Raw genomic sequence first — 22,193 nt, 5'->3', positions numbered from 1 at the left:
TCCAATTGAGAATTTGTGGCTGGACTTGAAAAGGGCTGTTGCTCATGATCCCCATGCAATCTGACAGAGCTTGAGCAGTATTGTAATGAAGATTGGGGAAAAATTGTAGCGTCCAGATACGCAAAGCTGATGAAACCTAGCCACGCAGACTCAAGGCTGTATTTGCTTTCAAAGGTGCAACTACTAAACACTGACTTGAAAGGGGTGAATATTATGCAATTATTTTGTGTGTAATAATTGCAATAAATTAAGACCAAATTGTAGAAATTTGTTTTCACTTTGACACAAGTCTTTCCTATGGATCAGTGTCAAAAGACAAATTAAATTCACCATGATTCAATGTTGTAAAACAATAAAACATAACTTCCCAGAGGGAGTGAATACTTTTTATAGGTACTGTATTTTGTCCAAGAGGATTTCCATGAAATCAAAATAACAGAATAGACATTCTGAAAATAGAACATGACAGAGTGACTATCTGCTTAAAGGAACAGCGGCAATTATATAAATATTCCTCTGAAATTCAGTTAATGCTTGCAGACGATAAAAATAGTTCAACATAGTAAGTCAAGATGATCTGCAATTCCCTTCATCAGAACTCTGAGAAAAAAAAAACAAATGGAGATATATCTGAAGGAAGCTAGTTTTCATGGTGACTGAGAAAATACTAGCATGCGGATTAAAACCATGACAATTCTCTTTAAGTTTCACCACAGACATGGCAGACCAGATATTCTCTTGTAAGAATTATGAAGTTTATTTTTGTTCCAATTAGAATGGAAATTTTTGAAATTAATCCTGAAAATAATAGCATATTAAACAGGTCCCAACAACTTTGGATGGTTAGAACATTATGATAGTCAGTATTGCAGATCACTAAAAATTTCAGATTTTTAAATTTTACATGTAAATGTTGGCAATATATTTCAAACCAACGTTTGCACTTTGTTGATTTTATTAGAAGTGCCTTATATTTGAGATTCCCTCAAAAGTTTGATCAACGATACTAATTCACAACACATTCATGAAGCACCGGATCATTTCTGCTAAAAGTCAGCAGTTGGCGACAAATCTAAACAATCAGTGTCTAAAGAGCAAATACAGATTTAAAATATTCAAGTCAAAAGCAATATTTTTGAATAAACATTATAGCTTTGAAGTACCAAAAAGATAATAGCTTTTCATTCTGTATAAAACTTAAGTTTATATCACCTTTCCCAAGTATTTATTTGGCAGAAATCTACAAATTAGTGAAACTTTAGTACCCTTAAGCGGAGGAGAATTTGTCCGCAAATTGCACGTGTTACAAAGCAACGTCTGCCAGCACCAACAATCCAAAAAAAAAAACAGCAGTGAGTACAATGGTAATGTGAAACTCTGGTTATAATCTGAAATTCCTTTCTACCTTTTCAGTCAGCAAGGTGATGCAATGGCAAGGATCTTTTTCATTTACAACTCCATTAAAACCCCATCTGCTTTCTGAAAACTCTGTTCTCCTGCATCATATCATTATCCCTTTGTTGTTTATTCAACAACTGATCCCCAACCCTATATAACAGATCTTTCCTTTTATTCTCAAACAAGAGAAAATCTGCAGGTGCTGGAAATCCAAGCAACACACACAAAATGCTGGAGGAACTCAGCAGCCCAGGCAGCATCTATGGAAAAGAGTACAGTTGACATTTTGGGCAAAGACCTTTCGGCAGGTCTCGACACAAAATGTCAATTGTACCCTTTTTCATAGAGGCTGCCTGGCCTGCTGAGTTCCTCTAGCATTTTGATTGTCTTTCCTTTCATTCTGTAATTTTCTGTCCTTGCACGAGCTTTTTCCTGGTTCAGGTGGAAGATTACTGAACCAAAGTATTAAATCCAGCTTCTCTACAGATACTGTTTGACCAGTTTTATTTCTTGAAGCATTCTAGAGTTCTCAAAACAAAATGAACCACAGAACTGATTTACAATAGAAAACCCCATTATCAAATACTACACAAGCAGATTAACCTTCTAATATACAGTTACAATTCCTGAATGTCTGCTGCTTACAGCAACAATAACGGATGGGATCATCCATATAAATGTAATTTTAACTAGATATACCTACCTCAAGTAGAATTTAATTTGCAGTTTCTCCATTTAGATACAGAATTTTATAACAAATGTTAACAATAAACATAATACCCAAATACACAAGGTATCCAGTACAAACCTTTCTGTGTTTAATTATACTATAAATTTGATATGGATTATCTCTAGAGAAAGAACCAAGGGCCAGAGACGAACAAGGAGAGAACCCACCTTCCAGTTTAAGATAGCATTGCTGAAGGCAGACGACAACTTACTGGCGATTCCCAAAGCCAGAAATACAACTAAATACTTTATTAAATACCTTATTTATGTTTAGATAGGCAATTGCCAGAAATAATAATACAGCAGATAAATTAAAAAAAAGTAAGAGTTAAAGTAAAATTCTTTTTCCAGAGCCATTTTGTTCCATCAGTTTACGTAGTCACTTTTCTTAGTGTCATGAGCTCCTTGACCATCTTCTCCAATGAAAAAATATGATCATCAGTATCTTCTGGTACAAGACTTCGTAAGGAATCAGCAAGTTTAAATAGATACTCTGTGTTCCTTCCACTTTGCCCAACAGCATTCAAAATTTGCAGAGCCATGTCTTCCAGGGGTGCTGGGCCCAAATAATCAGGATTATCGCATGTTCCAATATATTGCATCACAGGGAAAGGACTAATTGAAGTATCTTTAGGACAAAATGTAACAGTAGTAGTCCTATAACCATTTTTTTCTCGAAAGTCAAGATATTTCTTTACTTCTTCCTCTTTTCCATCTGGAAGTTTATACGCCACACCCCATACAAGGCCCTGGACATAAACAAATTACACATTAATAATTATTTGTCTAAGATTTCAATATATTTATTCATAAATGACTGGCATTAGTTAAATATTGGATAGACAAACAGGTGACTTATTACCTGCATTAAAGATACTGGGTATTATAATATGGAAAGCAAATGCTTCAGATCAGAAGCAAAACAAAAAAAATGCTGAAAATATTCAGTCTTCTGAAAAATAATTAACGTTTGAGGCCAATGACTTCATCAGATTAACAGTCTCCAACCTAACATGTTAATCAGGCTTGTCTGTCCACAAATCCTGCCTGATCTGCTAAGAATTTCCAGAGCAAACACGAGGAAATCTGCAGATGCTGGAAATTCAAAAAAAGTATTTCCAGCATTTTTTTTTTGCATTTTTATGCATATACAATGCCTGCACCCTCTCCCCCCCCCCCACCCTAGAAGTTTTCACCTTAATTTTATTGTTTTACAACATTGAATCACAGTAGATTTAATTTGGCTTTTTTTTTGGACACTGATCAACAGAAAAGGACTCGTGTCAAAGTGAAAACAGATCTCTACAAAATGATCTAAATTAATTAGAAATATAAAATACCAAACAATTGATTGCATGAGTATTGATCCCCTCTCCCCTTTAATATGCCACACCAAATCATCACTGGTGCAGCCAGTTGGTTTTAGAAGTCTCATAATTAGTTAAGGGGGAATCTGATTTTGGAGACCTGAGTGCAGTCAAGGTATTTCCAATTGATGGTAATAAAAATACATCTGTATCTGGAAGGTCCAACTGCTGTTGTGTCAGTATCCTGGCAAAATCTACACCATTAAGACAAAAGAACACTCCAAGCAACTTCCTGAAAAAAGTTATTGAAAAGCACAAGTCAGGAGATGGATACAAGAATATTTCTGAGTCACTGGATATTCCTTGGAGTACAGTTAAGACAATCATCAAGAAATGGAAAGAATATGGCACAGCTGCAAGCCTGCTTAGAGCAGGCCATCTTCAAAAATCTGAGTGACTTTATAAGAAGGGGACTAGTGAGGGAAGCCACCAAGAGACCTATGACAACTCGAGCTTCAGTGGCTGATAGAAGAGTGCCAAAGGGAAAGCCACAACTGAAAAAAAAAACTTTCATGAAATCTCAGCCAGAAGGCTTGTTGGAGACTCTGAAGTCAGCTGGAAGAAGGTCCTATGGTCTGATGAAACCAAAATTGAGCTTTTTGGCCTTCAGACTAAATGCTGTTTGGCATAAGCCAAAGACCACACATCATCAAAATCACACCATCCCTACCATGAAGCATGCTGGTGGCTACATCATGCTGTGGGGATGTTCACGGCAACAGGCTCTGGAGCGCTTGTGAAGGTAGAGGGTAAAAGAAATGCAGCAAAATACAGGGAAGTCCTGGAGGAAAACCTGATGCAGTCTGCACGAGAGCTGCAAGTTGGGAGAAGATTTGTTTTCAAGCAAGACCACGACCCCAAACATAAAGCTAAAGCTACACAGGAATAGCTTAAAAACAAAGTTAATGTCCTGGAATGGCCAAGTCAGAGTCCAGACCTCAATCCAATTGAGAACTTGTGGCTGGACTTGAAAAGGGCTCTTCGTTCATGATCACCATGCAATCTGACAAAGCTTGAGCAGTTTAGTAAGAATGGGGAAAAACTGCAGTGTCCAGTTGTGCAAAGCTGCAATCACATAATCAAGGCTGTAATTGCTGCCAAATGTGCATGTACTATATACTGACTTGAAAGGGGTGAATACTTACGCAATCAATTATTTTGTGTTTTATATTTGTAATTAATGTAGGTCACTTTGTAGAGATCTGTTTTCACGTTGACACGAAAGAGTCTGCTCCTGTTGATTGGTGCCTAAAGCCAAATTAAATTCACTGTGATTCAATGTTGTAAAACAATAAAACATGAAAACTTCCAAGGGGAGTGAATACCATTTATAGGCACTGTATATATTGAACCAATCCACAGAAAAACTTGTTGCCAGCAGTGAAATCCTTGTATTTTCAACACTGGCACAGGTACAAATTAACTTGTCAGGAGTTACCTGATCTTATTGGGAAGCCCCATACAAAGCAGTTGCATCTTGCAGGTGCAATAGAACAAGTATTGCTGTCAATAAAAAAATCTGAAAAACACATTGGCTCTGCCAATGCCCCTCATGTTTATTTAACATTCAGTGGCAGTGAAAGTTTCTGAATACCTCAAAGTCCAATAAAGTTTTTGAATCTTGTTTCATTGATGTTTTTAAATCCTATTTCATTGATGTTCATTTGATATTCAAAATCATTCCTAATTGAATCAGTTTGCTGTTTCTGAAATTAGTTTTATTTGATGCAGAAATGATGAGCAGATTCCACAAGGCAAATAATAGAAAATTTCAGCAAGTTAATTCTCCACATCAACAATCCTCGAGGATTTCATTATCAGACGTAGTTAGCAAAACTCAGCTAAAAGAAGCCAGAAAGTACCAAACTTCTGTATTTACACTTACATAGCAATGTGTCAGCACTTTCACATACCCCTCAGCACACAGTGATACAAACATGTTCTAGTTTAATATAACTTAAATTCTTCAATTCCAGGAAAACAGTTCCTCAGATCTTAATACAGCCAATGATTTTGCAAAGATGGAGTATTCTGTCAGCAACTTATTGAAACACTAACGGAACTTGTGCTACATTTGATCCAATATACTGAACGATGTTATGTGCAGTATTCTGGCAATCTTTCTTTGATGAAAAGAAGGCAGTTAATGGGAAATGTTCCATGAGTTTCAACTGTTACAAAAGACCATATCATTTGAAACTACTGTACCCTGCATCTATAGATACTGTTCAGCATCAGCACATACTTGCTTAATAACTCAGTGGCATCATATAAATTACATAATGTTCTGAAGTAACATGCACAAAATGCTGAAAGAACTCAGCAGGTTAGGAAGCATCCAAGGAGGGGAATAAAGAGTCAATATTTTGAACTGAAACCGTTCATCGTGTACTGGTGTGTATGTGGACAGCTACTTCAGAGCACAGAACATCTGTACAAGAAAGCATAGCTTGAAGAAAAATCTCCAATCATCAATAGGACACCGTTTTAAAATAGAAGATTTACAGCTTTACTTGGAAATTAATTCCATTGCATTTGATGATTTATATAGTCAGTGCGGAAAAACAGTTGTGGTTTTCTACATACAATGTTACTTTTGTATGCCATTATACAGTATCTAGTAGCACATGTACAATAAAGCAGTAATCCTTATCCTAGTCAGTTTTCCTGCACAAACATTCAAATTTTGGATGGACTTGAACTATGAATATTTAGACTACAGATTTTCAACTTGATTGTGTTTTAGCCAAAGAAAATTACATATACTGCACACATTTGATCAGCAATCTGTTGTTCTTACTACAAAGAAATTGAAATACATATTGAATGAATAAAACTATTTGCAAATGTTGATTAACAAATATGTATTTTTTATTTACCTCAGGATCTTCAACAAGTGTGACAACTCTTCCAGGCTATAGGGATGGAATGAGAAATGCACAAAAATAAAATCATTCAATCATGCATAATTCTATGGACAAAACAAATTTGGATTTATTTTAATAGATCTCAAAAATTATTTCTTGCTTTGGAATGGAATTTTTCTAAGCAGCCCCACTCCGTTAGTAAAACTGAATGATTTGCCTTCTGATATCCCAAAGCCTTTTCATTATACACAAGACAAATACTTACTCATCTGGACAAATGCAGTTCTAACAATACTCAAAGACTCAACACTATTTCACCTTACCAGCAATACATTCACTATCTGAAGCACTCATCATCTCTGTACCACATCATGGACAATGTACAAGAGGTAATGAGGCAAACAACAGCACCTCCTAAGAGTGCTTGAAGACTGACAGATGCAAGCTCCCCTCCAGATCACACATCCTAAGTATACTTGTTTATAGTAACACTATTCTACCACCATGTCAAATCCTAGAACTTTTCACTCCAGTCTTCATTATAGGAACAAGAGCCATTTATCAGCAGAAGATCTATTGTCCATTCATCAAGAACAAATTCTAATGGACATTAAATGCCAGTGAGCCCATATTTGCAAAATAAAGTAAAAACTCAAATCAAGCAATTATAGAATTTGACAAGAAAATCTGCAGATGCTGGAAATCCAGAACACCACGAACAAAATACTGGAAGAACGCAACAGGCCAGGCAGCATCTATGGGCAAGAATAAACAGTCCACGTTCCAGGCCAACACCCTTCATCAGAACTGGAAAAAAAAGATGAGAAGTTAGAGCAAGAAGGTGGGGGGAGGGGAGGAAGAAATACAAGGTGGTAAGGTGATAACTGAAAGGGAGAGAGATGAAGAAAAGAGCTGATAGGTGAAAGAGATAAAGGGCTGCAGAAGGGGGAATCTGATAGGAGAGGGTAGAAAACCATGGAAGAAAGGTATGGGGGAGGAGCACCAGAGAGAGGTGATGGACAAGTAAGGAAATGAGGCGAGAGAGAGAGAAAATGGGTATGAGAATGGTGAAGGCAGTGGGGGGAGGCAATTTACCAGAACTTCAAGAAATCAATGTTCATGCTATCAGGTTGGAGGCTACTCAACCTAATGGCATGAATTATAGAATTTACTATTTTTTAAAAATCAAAATCACTTTTTGTGGTCTATATTTTTCACATACAAAATGTTAATTTACTTCAAAAATAATCATTGGAGAAAATATCAAATGGTGTTTTGGGAAAGAAAAACATGTCAAATACAATATCTAATTTGAGTGAAGAACAGCTAAACATAGGTACTTCACTTACATCTTAGCTTTGAAACCAAGTCTGGCCAAAGTGCTCGAGGCCTGGAGCATAATCAAAGTAAATAGAATCAGAACCAGGTTTATTATCACTGTCATGTGATGTGGAATTTGTTAACATAGCAGCAGCAGTTCAATGCAATACATAATCCAGCAGAGAAAAAATGAAACATAATAATAAAGTAAGTCAATTACATATATTCAATAGATTTTTAAAAATGTGCAAAAACAGAAATATTGTATATTAAAAAAAAGTGAGATAGCATCCAAAGCTTCAAAGTCCATTTAGGAATCGGATGGCAGAGGGGAATAAGCTGTTCCTGAATCGCTGAGTGTGTGCCTTCAGGCTTCTGTATCTCCAACCTGATGGTAACAGTGAGAAAAGGGCATGCCCTGGGTGCTGGACGTCCTTAATAACAGACGCTGCCTTTCTGAGACACCTCTTCCTAAAGATGTCCTGGGTACTTTGTAAGCTAGTGCCCAAGATGGAGCTGACTAGATTTACAACCTTCTGCAGCTTCTTTTGGTCCTGTGCATTAGCCCCTCCATACCAGACAGTGATGCAGTCTGTCAGAATGCTCTCCACAGTACAATTATAGAATTTTTTTGAGTGTATTTGTTGACATGCCAAATCTCTTCAAACTCCTAATGAAGTATAGCTGCTGTCTTGCCTTCTTTGTAACTACATTGATATGCTGGGACCAGGTTAGATCCTCAGAGATCTTGACACCCAGGATCTTGAAACTGCTCACTCTCTTCACTTCTGATCCCTCTATGAGGATTGGAATGTGCTCCTTCCTCTCTTACCCTTCCTGAAGTCCACAATCAACTCTTTTGTCTTATGTTGCGTGCCAGGTTGTTGCTGCAGCACCATTCCACTCGTTGGCATCTCACTCCTGTACGCCCGCTCGTCACCACCTGAGATTCTACCAACAACGGTTATATCATCAGCAAATTTGTAGATGGTATTTGAGCTATGTCTAGCCACAGTCATGTGTACACAGAGAGTAGAGCAGTGGGCTAAGCACACACCCGAGGTACGCCAGTGTTGATGGTCAGTGAAGAGGATGTTATTACCAATTCACAGAGACTGTGATCTTCCGGTTAGGAAGTTGAGGATCCAATTGCAGAGGGAGGTATAGAGGCCCGGGCTCTGCAACTTCTCAATCAAGATTGTGGGAGTGATGGTAGTAAATGCTAAGCTACATTCGATGAACAACATCCTGACGTAGGTGTTTGTGTTGTCCAGGTGGTCAAAGCTGTGTGGAGAGCCATTGAGATTGCATCTACCGCTGACCTCATCATTTGTCAGGTTTGAGTATGAAAGACTACAAGTCATACTGCAGCTGTATGAAACTTTGGTCAGACCTTATTTGTAATGTTAGGAAGGATTTAGAGAGGGTGCAGAAGAGGTTCACCAGGAATATCTGCTGTATCAGAAAGAATTAGCTACAAGGTTAGGTTTAAACTTGGATTGTTTTCTCTAGAAGCATCAGAGGCTAATTGAAATATATAAAATTGCAAGTCTGCCCTTTTCCTATGGTGGAAATGTCAGAATTTAGATGACATAGCTTTAAAGCAGATAAAAAAAAAAGTAAAGAAAATTTGCAAGGTTTTTTTTGAATACAAAGACTGGTCGGTGCCTGGAAGATACTACCGGGGAAACAGTGGAAGCAGACACAACTGTTAACATTTAACAGGCACTTAGACAGGGACATGAACAAGCAGGGAAGAATAAAGACAGGGGATATTAGTTTTGATTTGTATCATACACAAACACTGTGGGCTGAAGGGCCTGTGCTGAACTGTTCTCTATTAAAGTACATTATGGGTAAATGCCACTATTGATTACCACATCTATCATTTTACAGACAATTAAAAGTTGGGTGATTGAGCATTAAACAGATTAAATCTATCTTGTTTTAGTACAATGAAAATCTGAGCCAGTCAACATGACTCAGTATCTTATTGGAACAAATAATGAAAACAAATCCATTAAGGACAGATGCTTGAACTCCACGATCCTTAATAAACAAGTGTGACAAGCAAACCTTCTGACATTCTGTTAATGTGAACCAAAGTAAACTTAATTGAAATAGCTACAAGTGTACTTCTCTAAAATTCTGATGAACTTTCACAGAAAGATTCAGAGATATGACATAGAAAATTAAATTCTTCACTCATATTTCAAATGTCTGTCAATCTCTGTATTAAGTATATTCATTTATTCTGCCTTTGCAGTGCTCTGGGGTAAATACCTTATGGAAATAGACTGCAGATGCTATCTTGTGGAGCAAAAAAATCCTGCAGAAATCCTGAAGCAGGGTCTCAACCCACAACATTGTCTGTTCCCTTGCTTCCACAGACGTTGCTTGTCCTGATGAGTTTCTCAAGCAGTTTATGTTTTAGCAAGAGAATTCCAAAAATTTGTAACCTTTCAGGGATGATAAATTGTTAAATGTTTTTCCCTTTACTTTGAAGCCATGGCCCATAGTTCTAGATGTACCACAGTGCAAAACAACCTCCCAGAATCCACCCTATAAACTCTGTCAAATGTTTCAACAAGATCACCTTCCTTTCAAGCCCTTCAGCCACCAACTGGTGGCCCATTTCTCAGTCATAGACAGGAAGTTGGGTATGGCTTGTCCTTGCACCATACTCATTGATTCTCTTGTAGTTCAACTGTCAATTTCTGCATTAAATAAATTCATTGACTGTAACTCTACAGCTTTCTGGGGCAGAGAATTCCAAATGCAGACACAAGAGACCCCTTGACCCGCAGACGACTCCTAGCATTTCATGTGCAGATTTTCAGCACATCTATGGTGTTGGCCCTTTTCTGTACTTTTAAGTGCTGCCCATGATTTTAATATAACCTGCTATCTTTTGAGTCAGATTGAACCAGGTCTAATCCTCTCTGAATGCACTGATTTTGTTCCTTCCAAATTATAATTGTTGCTTCTTGCCTCTTTCCATCACAGAACTAAACTGATGATCACTGCTATGTGTCCTTCTGTGATGTACAAGTTACTTTCATCTTCAAAAACAAATCAAGCAATTCCTCTACTCATTGGGGCAGAAACACATGAATCAAGAACGTTGTCTTGAAAATCTTCAGAAATTTCTTATCCATTTCGACTTATACTCAAATATTATACCAATCAATATTTTGCTAGTTTTAAGTTCTTCATTGTCACTGTGCTTCATTTCCTACAGTTGTCTATTTCCCAGTAAATTTAACACTTTTAGCATATACTGTGTACAAAGAGTAATTGTGCTTTTCTGTTTCTCAACACTTAATCTGATGGATTTTGTCAATGATACTTCACCAAGAACACCACTTTCAAGCATCATCTCAACCAGGCCTGGAAATATATTTCTCCCTTTGTATCCATAAAAAATTCAAGTGCCCAATCACACCTTTTGAGCTATGTCAAAAATCTTGTCACATCTTATCTTTTCTCTCAACTTCTCCTACCCAGAGCTCAATCTTACTTAGTTAACTGTTCATTTAATTACACGGATTTTTTTACCCTGCTGCAGCCTAATTTTCTTTGGATACCATTCTAATCCTCTCGATATGTAATTTGTTTATCTTAATCAGGTTCCTATGGTCCACAGCTGGTTCTAATGGTGAACATCTCCCTTCTGTTCTAAGTTGCTGTCCGTGAACTAACCTGCTTATCCTCTAATGTGTGGAATATGGTGGTTACTGTCTTCATGATATTATCTTTAACCCACTTCCTGGAATATAGACTGTAAGACCCTAATCTTTTTGCCAACCTGTGCTGTTTTTGACAGGTACTGTAACTTCTGGTTCTTCATCCCTTTGCTATGCTTTCCTAATGACATCCTTTACCCTGACACTAGATGCAAAAACATTTGAGACATATTACTGTCAACACCCCCACCTCTACTAGATTACCAAATCACTTATAACTACTGTTTTTACGAAGTTCAAAGTACATTTATTATCAAAATATGTATACTACATACAACCTTAAGATTTGTCTCCTTACAGGCAGCCATAAAACAAAGAAATTCAATACAGCCCATTAAAAAAGACCTTCAAATACCCAATACGCAGAAGAAAAAAAAACTTGCAAACAGTAAAAATAAGTAAATAACATTCAGAACTGAAATTTATGTAAGTGATTCCACAACCAGTTATCACTGTAGCTGATTCAGGTGTGGATAGTTGCAGCCCACAACCTCAGTTCAGAGCAGAAATGAGTAAACCTAATGCAGCGCGGAGCAAAGCACCAACCCCTGACTTTTTAAAAATCAGGCCCACTGCTTAAATTGGCCAAACAGTCAGTTGTTCCTCACACTCGAGCCCAGGCCCTGCTGCCTCAACTTGGGTTTTTTATATGTCAATGATTAGGATGACTGAATCAATGGCTCTGTTGCAAAGTTTGCAGCTGATACGAATATAGGTGGAGGGGCGGGTAGTTTTGAGGAAGCAGAGAGGCTACAGAAGGACTTAAAAGAGTATAAGTGGCAAATGGAACACAGTGACAGGAAGCGTAGGTCATTCACTTGGTAGAAGAAATGAAAAGGTTGACTATTTTCTAAGTGGAGAGAAAATACAAAAAATTGAAGTGCAAAAGGTCTTGGGAGTCATTGTGCAGGATTCTGTAAAGGTTAATTTTCAGGTTGAGTCTGTGATGAGGAAGGCAAATGTGATGCTACAGTTAATTTCAAGAAGACTAGAATATAAAAGCGAGGATGTAACACTGACACTCTATAAGGCACTGATGAGGCCTCAATGGAGTATTGTTTGCAGGTTTGGGCTCTTTAGCTTAGAAAGGATGTGCTGAGACTGGAGAGGGTTCAAAGGAGGTTAATGACAATGATTCTAGAATTGAACAGTTTGTCATATGAACAGCACTTGATGGTACTGTTCCAATATTCACTGGAATTCACTAGAATAAGAGGTAACCTCATTGAAACAAACTGAATGGTGAAAGGCCTTGATAAAGTGGATGTTTCCTATGGTGGGAGAGTCTAAGATCAGAGGAAGCAGCCTCAGAATAGAGGGGCACCATTTTAGAACAGAAATGAGGAGGCATTTCTTTAGCCAGAGAGTGCTGAATCTGTGGAATTCTTTGTCAAAGCTGCGGAGTCCAAGTCTTTATGTATATTTAAGGCAGAGGTTGATAGATTCTTATTGGTCAGGGCATGGAGAGAGATATGGGGGGGGGGGGGGTGTGAACGGAGGCAATAGATTGGGGCTGAAAGGAAAATTGGATCAGCTATGATGAATTGACAGAGCTGAGTCAATGGGCCCAATGGTCTAATTCTGCTCCAATATCTTACAGATCAGTCACTTCAAATCAGCTCCAAGCCTGCTTCAGTAATGGCTAAACAATGGTTTATTTCCTGCTCTTGGACCCGTGCCCCACCTCCTCAATTCAGCCTGGACACGCCGCACCACAACCATCCTGCATCTCTGAGACTTCAATTCACATTGCAAAAATGCCAGATTGTGCAGGCAGTTCAAGAGCTCAACTCCAAAAGGGAAGTTACAGGCTATTGATTGCAGCAATCATTTCTGAGAAAAAGTGTGACTAGTAAAGTACTTAGTAGCTTTGTTTGCTGCCAGCAAGTTGCTTCTGTGCTTCGCCAGCACCATCTTAAACCAGAATCCATGCTTTGCTATTGTCCTGCAGTCGTTTGCTCCATGATCCTTTAGACAAGCTCACCCTCAAAGAGTTGCTACTCCGGTGTCTTTATCTGAATATCAGTTTGAAAGATTGAAGATTAATTCACTTACTGACCCATTACATGCCCCCATACATATATCCTGTGATATGTTCCTCCCCTTATCAGGTGTCAGTAAACATTCTGGGCCCCTAAATCTTGCTTACAAAAGATCCTAGCAACACACACACACAAAACGCTGCTGGAAGGCAGCAGGCCAGGCAGCATCTATAGGAAGAAGTGCTGTCGGCGTTTTGAGCCGAGACCCTTCGTCAGGACTAACTGAAAGGAAAGATAGTAAGAGATTTGAAAGTAGGAGAGGGAGGGGAAATGTGAAATGGTAGAAGACCGGAGGGGTGGGGTGAAGCTGAGAGCTGGAAAGGTGATTGGCAAAAGGGATACAGAGCTAGAGAAGGGAAAGGATCATGGGACGAGAGGCCTCAGGAGAAAGAAATGGGGAGGGGAGCACCAGAGGGAGATGGAGAACAGGCAGTGATGGGCAGAGAGAGGAAAAAAAAATATATCAGGGATGGGTTAGGAAGGGGAGGGGCATTAACGGAAGTTAGAGAAGTCAATGTTCATGCCATCAGGTTGGAGGCTACCCAGCCGAAGATCCTTTTTTTTCCCCCTTTTAATTATTAATTTGCCTCACAAGAACAAAAGACATAGGACTGAATAGGCCTTTCAGCTTGTGGAACCTGCTGTGCCATTCAGTAAGATTGAGACTCATCTGGCTATGGACTCAGCTCCATCCACTTAACTGTCTTTTCCGCACTGCCTATAATTCGTGTTGTTCATTTCCACCCTGAAGCTACTCCCCAAATCATGAGTCTAATTCGTCTCATTTACAGTGGAAACAGCTTCCCTGCCTCTAACTCATCTATCCTTTTCATAATTTTATAAACACCTATAATGGTTTCCCGAATTCAAATGAGTATATTCGAGGGGAACCTCTCTTCTCACAGGCTAATCCCATCACCGCACCACTGAAGTCAATCTGACAAACCTGCTCCACACCGCCTCCAAAGCGAGCATATTTTTCTTCTCAAGGACTTTCAGAATTGCATGCAGTGCTCCATGTACCCTGTACAGTTGCAGCATAATCTTCCTGCTCTTAAATTTAGTAATTCGTCATCATCTGTTGCACCTCCGTGACAGCCTATTGCAGCCCAAAGTCCCCCTGCTGAATTCTGCGTTATTTAAAATCACGCGGTTTCCAACGTGGATGACCTCGCAGTTACCAACAACTTTCTCCGTCTATCAGACCCTCGCCCATCCACTTAACCTTATCGGCAGACTCTCCGCACCCCCTGACAATTTACTTTTCCACTTAACTACAGCAAAACACCTTCTCTTGGGGCGGCCTGCCAACGTGACAAAATTCTGGCCTCTTTCTTATTGGGTTCACCCTGTCAAAGCCACCCCACTGTCCGTCTGCACCCACCCTTCCTCCCTCCCTCCCTCCCCACCACCTGTCCAGCCCTTTCGCCAGTCACTCACCCACCTTGCCTGGCATGCCCCGATGGTCGGTGCTGCCCTGCCAGAAGCGGCGGGTGTAGCCGCGAATGTAACCCACTAACTTTTCCTGGTACGGGAAGTCTACTTTCCAGATCAACGATCCGTACCCGAATATCCACATGGCGAGTAGCGTTTCAACCGCAAGCCGATGGGCACATCAACCCGGTTCCCCAGATTTCCACAGCGTGGCAGGGGAGTGGTAACTGCGCAGGCGCGCTAGGCTCCTGCGAACGGTCACCCGGGAAACAGCCGTTTCCTGTGTAGTGCTGGGGCAAAACATTCTGTCCACCTGCTCCGTTAGTCTCGCGGTCCCATCAGAGTGTGGACTCCAACTCCCGGCACCACTCTCTCCTCCGTCGCGCCAGGTCGCTCAGTGCTGTCGGAAATCTGACCAATCAGACGTTCCAGCTTCCGAGGGCGTGGTGACGTTTCAGTCAGAGGGTAGTGAGGTGAGCCGGTAGTGTTGGTGAGTAACGGAGGGTAATGGGGAGGGAGGGGCAGTGTCCTGTATATAAAAAGGTGGTGTGCTTAAGTCATGAAGGACCCATCTGATGTTTTGCTCCGGAGGAAGCTGGCCACCGCTTGTTTAAAATAGTGAGCTGAGTTTCCTGGCGTTACCTTTGCCCTTTCTCTCGGTATGGCCCGCACTGTGCGTCTGCAAACCAGGGTTGCACTTTCCAGCGCCCTCACTTTTAACTCCCCGTGTTTAGTTCAGAAATCCATGGTCAACTTTCGTCGAACTTGTCCCATCAATACCTGCAACTGGGCATCTGTCCCTCTTCAACACTGAAACAGCAAGAACCGATAAGCCTCCTCTGTGTAAGCAGCTGCGATCCTGCTCCAGTGTATCCCGCCAGCCTTATTGAAATAGTGGAACAGGCTCGTTGTGTCGTTAGGTCCTTGTGTCAGTTTTGTGGATGTGCATTCGAGTGGGGAGATGTGATCTCGTGTATAGAGACGAATTCTAGCCTCAGGACTTCCTATGTTTCAGTTATTTTTTTCATTTGACAAGTATGTTTTGTATTATATTTTTAGTTCTGTGTTCGTAGTTCCTCAAACAAAAAACATGCAGATGATCTCATATTTGGACATAATGACATTTATTTGCCACACTTTTGCTCATTTGCTCACTCTGTTTGTACCTATTTGCAATTTAATGCTTCCACCCATATTTCTGACAATGTCACCTAGCTTCATGTCAATTGGCAAAGCTGGATTGTGTGACTTCATATATTTTCTGAATCATTTATAAATACATTGGATAACTTAGATATTAACAGGCTTATCATTAGTTATCATCATGGGTTATCATTAATTAAGATCATGGCAGATTGAATTTCTGCCCATTATTCATGCTTTCTGTTAACATAGAAACAAATCTGCAGCATACTACAGGCCCATTGTGCTGACCATGTAACAGATTCTAGGAACTGCCGAGAATTTTCCTAGCACATAGCCCTCTATTTTTTAAAGTTCCATGTACCTATCTAAGAGCCTCTTAAAAGACCCGACTATATCTGCCTCTACTACCATGCACTGCCAGCGATGCTTTTCACACTTTTGACATCCCCTTTGTACCTACTTCCAAGCACCTTAAAACTATGCCCCCTCATATTAGCTATTTCAGCCCTGGGAAAAAGCCTCTGACTATCCACACAATCAATGTCTCTCATCATCTTATACACCTCTAACAGATGACCTCTCATCCTCTGTTGCTCCAAGGAGAAAAGGCCAAGTTCACTCAACCTATTCTCTTGAGGTATGTTCTCCAATCCAGGGACTCTCTCGATAGTATCCACGTCAATCCTGTAATAAAGTGACCAGAACAGAGCACAGTACTCCAAGTGGGGTCTGACCATGGTCTTATATAGCTGTAACATTACCTCACAGCTCCTGACCTCAGTCCCACGGTTGGTGAAGGCCAATATACCATATGCCTTCTTAATAATACTGTCAACCTACACAGCAGCTTTGAGTGTCCTATGGACACGGACCTCAAGATCTTGCTAATCCTCCATACTGCCAAGAGTTTTACCATTAATATTATATTCTGTCTTCAAATTTGACCTACCAAAACGAACCACTCCACATTTATCTGGGTTGAACTCCATCTGCCACTTCTCAGCCCAGTTCTGCATCCAATCAATGTCGTGTTGTAACCTCTGACAACCCACCAAACTATCCACAACACCCCCAACTTTTGTGTCATCAGCAGATTTACTAAACCACCCTTCTACTTCCTCATCCAGTTCATTTATAAAAATCACAAAGCGGAGGGGTCCCAGAACAGATTCCTGCTGAACACCACTGGTCACCGACCTACACGTAGAATACAAACCATCTATAATCACCCTTTGCCTTCTGTGGGCAAGACAATTCTGGATCCACAAAGCAAAGTCTCCTTGGATCTCATTACTTTATGAATGATCCTTGCATGGGGTACCTTTTCAAATGCCTTACTGAAATCCACTGCTCTACCTTCATCAATGTGTTTTGTTACATCCTCAAAGAATTCAATCACGCCAATAAGGCACAATCTGCCCTTGACAAAGCCATCCGTAATCAGATTATATCTCTCCAAATGCTCATAAATCTTGCCTCTCAGGATCTTCTCCAACAACTTGCCCATCACTGAAGTAAGACTTACTGGTCTCTAATTTCCTGGGCTACCTCTACTCTCTTTCTTGAACAAGGGAGCAACATTTGCAACCCTCCAATCGACTGGTACTTTTCCCATCCCTATTGTTGCAGAGATCATCGCCAGAGGCTCAGCTATCTCCTTCCTCACTTCTTACAGTAGCCTAGGATATATCTCGTCTGGTCCCGGTAATTTAATATCTTTTAAAAGCTCCAGCACATCCTCTTTCTTTATGTCTATATGCTCAAGTATTTCAGTCTGCTATAAGTCATCCCCACAGTTACCAAGGTCCTTTTCACTGGTGAATACTGATTGAAAGTATCCATTAAGTATGTCCGCTACCTTCTCTGGCTCCATGCATGTTTCCATTCTCCTTCCTGATGGGTACTATTCTCACATAGCTCATCCTCTTACTCTTCACATGCTTGTAGAATGCCTTGGGGTTTTCCTTAATCCTGCTTGACAAGGCCTTTTCATGTCCCCTTCTAGCTCTCCTAATTTCATTCTTCAAAGATGTATTTAATGTCAGAGAAATGTATACAATATATATCCTGAAATTCTTTTTCTTCACAACCATCCACAAAAACAGAGTGCCCCAAAGAATGAATGACAGTTAAATGTTAGAACCCCTAAGCCTGCCCCAGCTCCCCCTTCCCATGCATAAGCAGCAGCAAAGCAAAGATCTCTCTTCCCCCACCAGCAAAAAAAGCATCGGCAACCCCACAAAGCATTCAAGCATGTTCTCTCTCTCTCCCTAAAAAGGTAAAAAGAGATGTCTCCATTTCACAGCGAGAGGGGAGACATAACAAACAACTTGCTAATTTCTGATGTTAAAACTCCATTATGTTGCTTTTTCTGAGCTGTGTACCCGAAGAACTCAGATCTCTGGGCACACAGCCAGTAGCCAGCTTACTGTTTTCAATTTTATGTCTCCCATGACACACTGATTTTCTGTAGAGGCACTGACCTCAAGTCGGCCCACCTCCAGAGCCACAAAGTCCCATAACCCTGAAGCCGTGCTAGTCTTCTAGGCTGTGGCCTTGGTATATCGAATAATGGCCAGTCATGAGACCCCGAGAGTGGGTCCCATTCCTGCAAAGAACCAAAGTCAGCATGCAACTCCTTCATTTGCATCTTCAGAAACAGCTCTATTTCTATTGTTAATATCTCTATTTTTCCCCCCTAAAAGGGGTCTTAAGAACCATTGTCATGTTAAATAATTGTTGTCCATATGGTGAATAGACATCCACTGGGCTGTATGTAGGGATCTTGATCCAGCAATGACGAAATTTTAAGTCAGGATGCTGTTAAGACTTGACAGAAATTTTGCAGGTGTTGCTGTTTCCATAACTTATTCATCTAAGCAGTCAAATTTGGGGGTTGAGAAGTATTGTCAAAATAGCTTTGGCACTTTTGACTAGTGCACACTGCAATCACAATGTGACATTAACAGAGGGAATAAATGTTGAAGGTGGTGGATGAGCTGCCAATCCAGAGTCCTGTTTCGCATTGAGACTCTATGTTCTTATTGCAGAGGCAATCATTTAAACAAATATTGACTTCCCTTAGCACTTCTGATATCTGCTTTGCCAAGGGTGGAAAGAAGTTTAATTACTCACTTCAGGGCATGGGTTCTCTGACTGTGCTTAGATCTGCAGTGTGTATAATCACTATTCTTATTCTATTTCTGGTTAGTGTTGGGTATTTAAAGGTATGAACTTGTTTGGTATCACGATGATTTCCTTTTTAGATCAACTCTCCACTTTGGATATTAGACAATTTGCCCTGTGTACTCTGGGTAATCTCCATTACATTGCGTGGAAACCAGCTTTGCCTATATCCGTAATTCTGGGTGCTGCTTCATATTTTTGGCTTTGAAATAGCACTAACTTTGATCATATTACAAATATTAGATACATTTTAATAATAATCTTACTCATAACTTATTATAAAAGATAATGCATGCAACTGCTTTGCTAGTTCTAGGACATATGGTTACATACAATAAACTATCTTGAATACACCATTTCTTATCTCTTTATTGCTTGTTTGTTTATACCAATTTCTATGAAGAAATGGCATTGATAATCTTGGCTTTATCTAAAATCTCCTATTCAAGTAAGTTTCCACTGGGATTTTATACTTCTTGCTTGTCTTAATTCTATTTTAAAGTATTTCAGCATAGAATTTGTTTTAGAATGTCTTCCATTAAATATTTATATGCCCTTACCTTTGTCTGTAACTTCAGCATTGAATATATCAGTAGTAAATCTGAAGATGGACATTGTAGGGGTGAAATTACTTTTAACTTATAATGACTTTAAATTGTTTCTTTGATTTAGCTCTGCAAAATGGACTTCACAGAGGCATACTCTGATACCTGTTCAGCAGCTGGACTTGCTGCAAGGAAGGGAAATGTAGAACTTTTGAAAGCACTGATCAAAAAAGGTCACAGCCTTGACATTGCAGACAACCGTGGTTGGTATCCAATCCATGAGGCTGCATCACACAAAACATTGAAATGTTTGAGACTTTTACTACAAGCAGGTACTGTCAATGACTAAAGTTTGTTTTATTTTAATTTTACATTGTTATTGAAGTAGTGCGACCTTGTTACCTGGATGCCAATATTATAACAGTTGTAGTCAATCTTTCAAAAATATTTGAGTAGTCAATCATGAAGGCTTTTTGTAAAGGTTTATATGGTGGCACCATGTCTTGAAACCAAATTTGGAAACTTACTTTTCTCCTTATCCAAATAAAACTAATCGAAAAACTCTTTTCATTAAATTGTTGAATTGAACCTTAATGACACTAGATGATAACAATATCATACTGATCACTGCAAACTAAAGTGTACACTTATCTTCAGGTTGTTGTATATCAACTTATACCATGTGCTTCTTTATTTATTTTCCCCCTTTCTATCATTCTAATTCTGTCTTTCTTTCCTGTTTCTGGCTGTAGTATGTTTGATTTTTTTTTAGGACTGATGGAATCTTGAACTTTCTGGTCAAGATCCAAGTAATCACCAGCCCAAACTAAAAAGATAAAGTGGCCATTTGGCTTGTCTTTCACCCTTCAGCATCCTTTTCTATTCTCATCCACCCAATGTCCCATGCATTTCAGGTTCATCTTCCATCATTCTTTACTGCATCTCTGTACTATTGGCCTTTGTTCTTGATTATTTGAATCTGAGCTTTCATCCGTGTTTCCTCGAGTACTCTTGATCTTGCCTCTCTGCTTCAAAGATCTCGACCATCTATAAGTCAACAGTCAATATTGTTATGGGGGCTAATGCTTTCTCCAACGTACCTACCATTTGCTGGCATGATTGTTCTGATGTGAAATTAGAAGATGAAGGCCAACATCAGTTGGCAGAGGATTGGGTGTTTGAAGAGAAATGCCTAGGAAGATGAAAAACAGAGTTAATAAGAAAGGGCCTCTTATTTTAATTCCACTTTCTATTTCCATTCCAATATGTTCATCTATGGCCTCCTCCACTGTTGTGATAAGGCCACACTTAGGTTGGAGGAACAACACCTTACATTTTGTTTGGGTAGCCTCCAACCCGATGGCATGAACATCTATTTCTCAAACTTCCAGTAATGCCTCCCCCCTGTCCCCCCCTCACCATTTCCATTCCTTTTTCCCTTTCTCATGTTATCTCCTCGCCCACCTAGCATCTCTCTCCCACTCCAAGTTTTACCTATCGCCTAGTGTTTCGCTCTCTCCTCCCCCCATCTTTCAAATCTACTCTTCAGCTTTTTTCCTCCAGTCCTGCGGAAGGGTTTCAGCCCGAAACATCGACTGTGCTTTTTTCCATAGATGCTGCCTGGCCTGTAGAATTCCTCCAGCATTTTATGTGTGTTGCTTGGATTTCCAGCATCTGCAGATTTTCTCTTGTTTGTTAATAAGAAAGGGATTGAGTTGTGTATTTATTTGTAGCCATGCATCTTTAATGGAATAAAATGCTTTTTTAGGTTCATTGACATCAGGTGTAGAATTGAAGACTTTCGAAGGTGAAACAGCTCTTCATCTTGCTGCTAAACATGGTCATTTAAAAATCGTCCAGATTCTGCTACAGGCTGGAGCAAATCCAAATGCCATCACTAATGAAAATGTAACTCCACTTTTTTTAGGTAAAGTACTGGAAGTAGAAATAGTTTTACCAATTTGGCAGGGCCTCTTGTTGTGTCTGTCATGTTTAGACTTGCATTTGTTTTAAAGTGATAAAAGTACAAGTTGATAAAGTGCAGAATAACTATCACAGTGAGGAAATATGGTATCAGTTCTTGGGAGAGTAGAAAATATGAGCGTATAGTATCTTGCGTGTATTGGGTTAGAAGGAGACTGAAAATATATAAAAAAAATGTTTTCCAAATCATCAATAACAGCTAGAATTAGGAGTATAACTGTACGCATAATATTTAATTTCTAGTTATTAGCAGATTGAGAAAGGTTGATTAGGAACAATTGACTCTTACCAATTCATTAAAAGGAATTTAAATGGGCAGCACTTAACTTTTAATGTCTGTTTTAACCTGTATCCACTGTATTGGCATAACAATTCTACACCATTCCTTATATTTTGATAGTGAGAGAGACTGCAAACTGATAGTAGAAAC

At 39.5% G+C, this 22,193-nt stretch overlaps 2 protein-coding genes across 9 annotated transcripts in view; one reads left to right on the top strand and one right to left on the bottom strand.

The window, feature by feature from the left end:
* The window catches only part of asb3 (ankyrin repeat and SOCS box containing 3), a 100,505-nt gene that overhangs the window by 7,810 nt on the left and 70,502 nt on the right, over window positions 1–22,193 (top strand). For 3 of the 7 annotated variants that reach the window (XM_059985932.1, XM_059985926.1, XM_059985931.1), the window contains exons 2-3: window positions 19,908–20,112; window positions 21,549–21,707. In XM_059985932.1, coding sequence (XP_059841915.1) covers window positions 19,917–20,112; window positions 21,549–21,707 — 355 coding nt within the window. In that variant the 5' untranslated portion in view covers window positions 19,908–19,916. Of the gene's footprint in view, window positions 1–15,339; window positions 15,394–15,450; window positions 15,522–15,544; window positions 15,939–19,907; window positions 20,113–21,548; window positions 21,708–22,193 lie in introns of those variants that run through there. The other 4 variants (XM_059985927.1, XM_059985929.1, XM_059985928.1 and 1 more) reach the window with 4 other exon arrangements.
* chac2 (ChaC, cation transport regulator homolog 2 (E. coli)) lies at window positions 373–15,137 on the bottom strand. Of its 2 annotated transcripts, XM_059985936.1 has the most exons (4): window positions 14,914–15,137; window positions 7,711–7,751; window positions 6,374–6,409; window positions 2,674–2,876 (listed from the first exon to the last, which is right to left on the bottom strand). In XM_059985936.1, the coding sequence occupies exons 1-4, from the start codon at window positions 15,046–15,048 to the stop codon at window positions 2,822–2,824; spliced, it is 267 nt and encodes an 88-aa protein (XP_059841919.1). In that variant the 5' UTR covers window positions 15,049–15,137; the 3' UTR covers window positions 2,674–2,821. The 2 variants fall into 2 exon arrangements, with proteins under 2 accessions (XP_059841918.1, XP_059841919.1); XM_059985935.1 differs by lacking the exon at window positions 7,711–7,751 and having other exon boundaries at window positions 373–2,876.

This window comes from Hypanus sabinus, chromosome 12 (genome assembly GCF_030144855.1).
Source record: "Hypanus sabinus isolate sHypSab1 chromosome 12, sHypSab1.hap1, whole genome shotgun sequence".
NCBI lineage: Eukaryota > Metazoa > Chordata > Chondrichthyes > Myliobatiformes > Dasyatidae > Hypanus > Hypanus sabinus.
This window is presented reverse-complemented; position numbering and strand designations above follow the sequence as displayed.

Excerpts from the sequence above, each read along its gene's own strand:
- chac2 (XM_059985935.1), bottom strand. The coding sequence starts at position 15,048 with ATGTGGATATTCGGGTACGGATCGTTGATCTGGAAAGTAGACTTCCCG. Across the intron at positions 6,410-14,913 it reads ATCGGGGCATGCCAGGCAAG|CCTGGAAGAGTTGTCACACT; the intron begins GTGGGTGAGTGA and ends CCATCCCTATAG. Across the intron at positions 2,877-6,373 it reads CACTTGTTGAAGATCCTGAG|GGCCTTGTATGGGGTGTGGC; the intron begins GTAAATAAAAAA and ends GTTTATGTCCAG.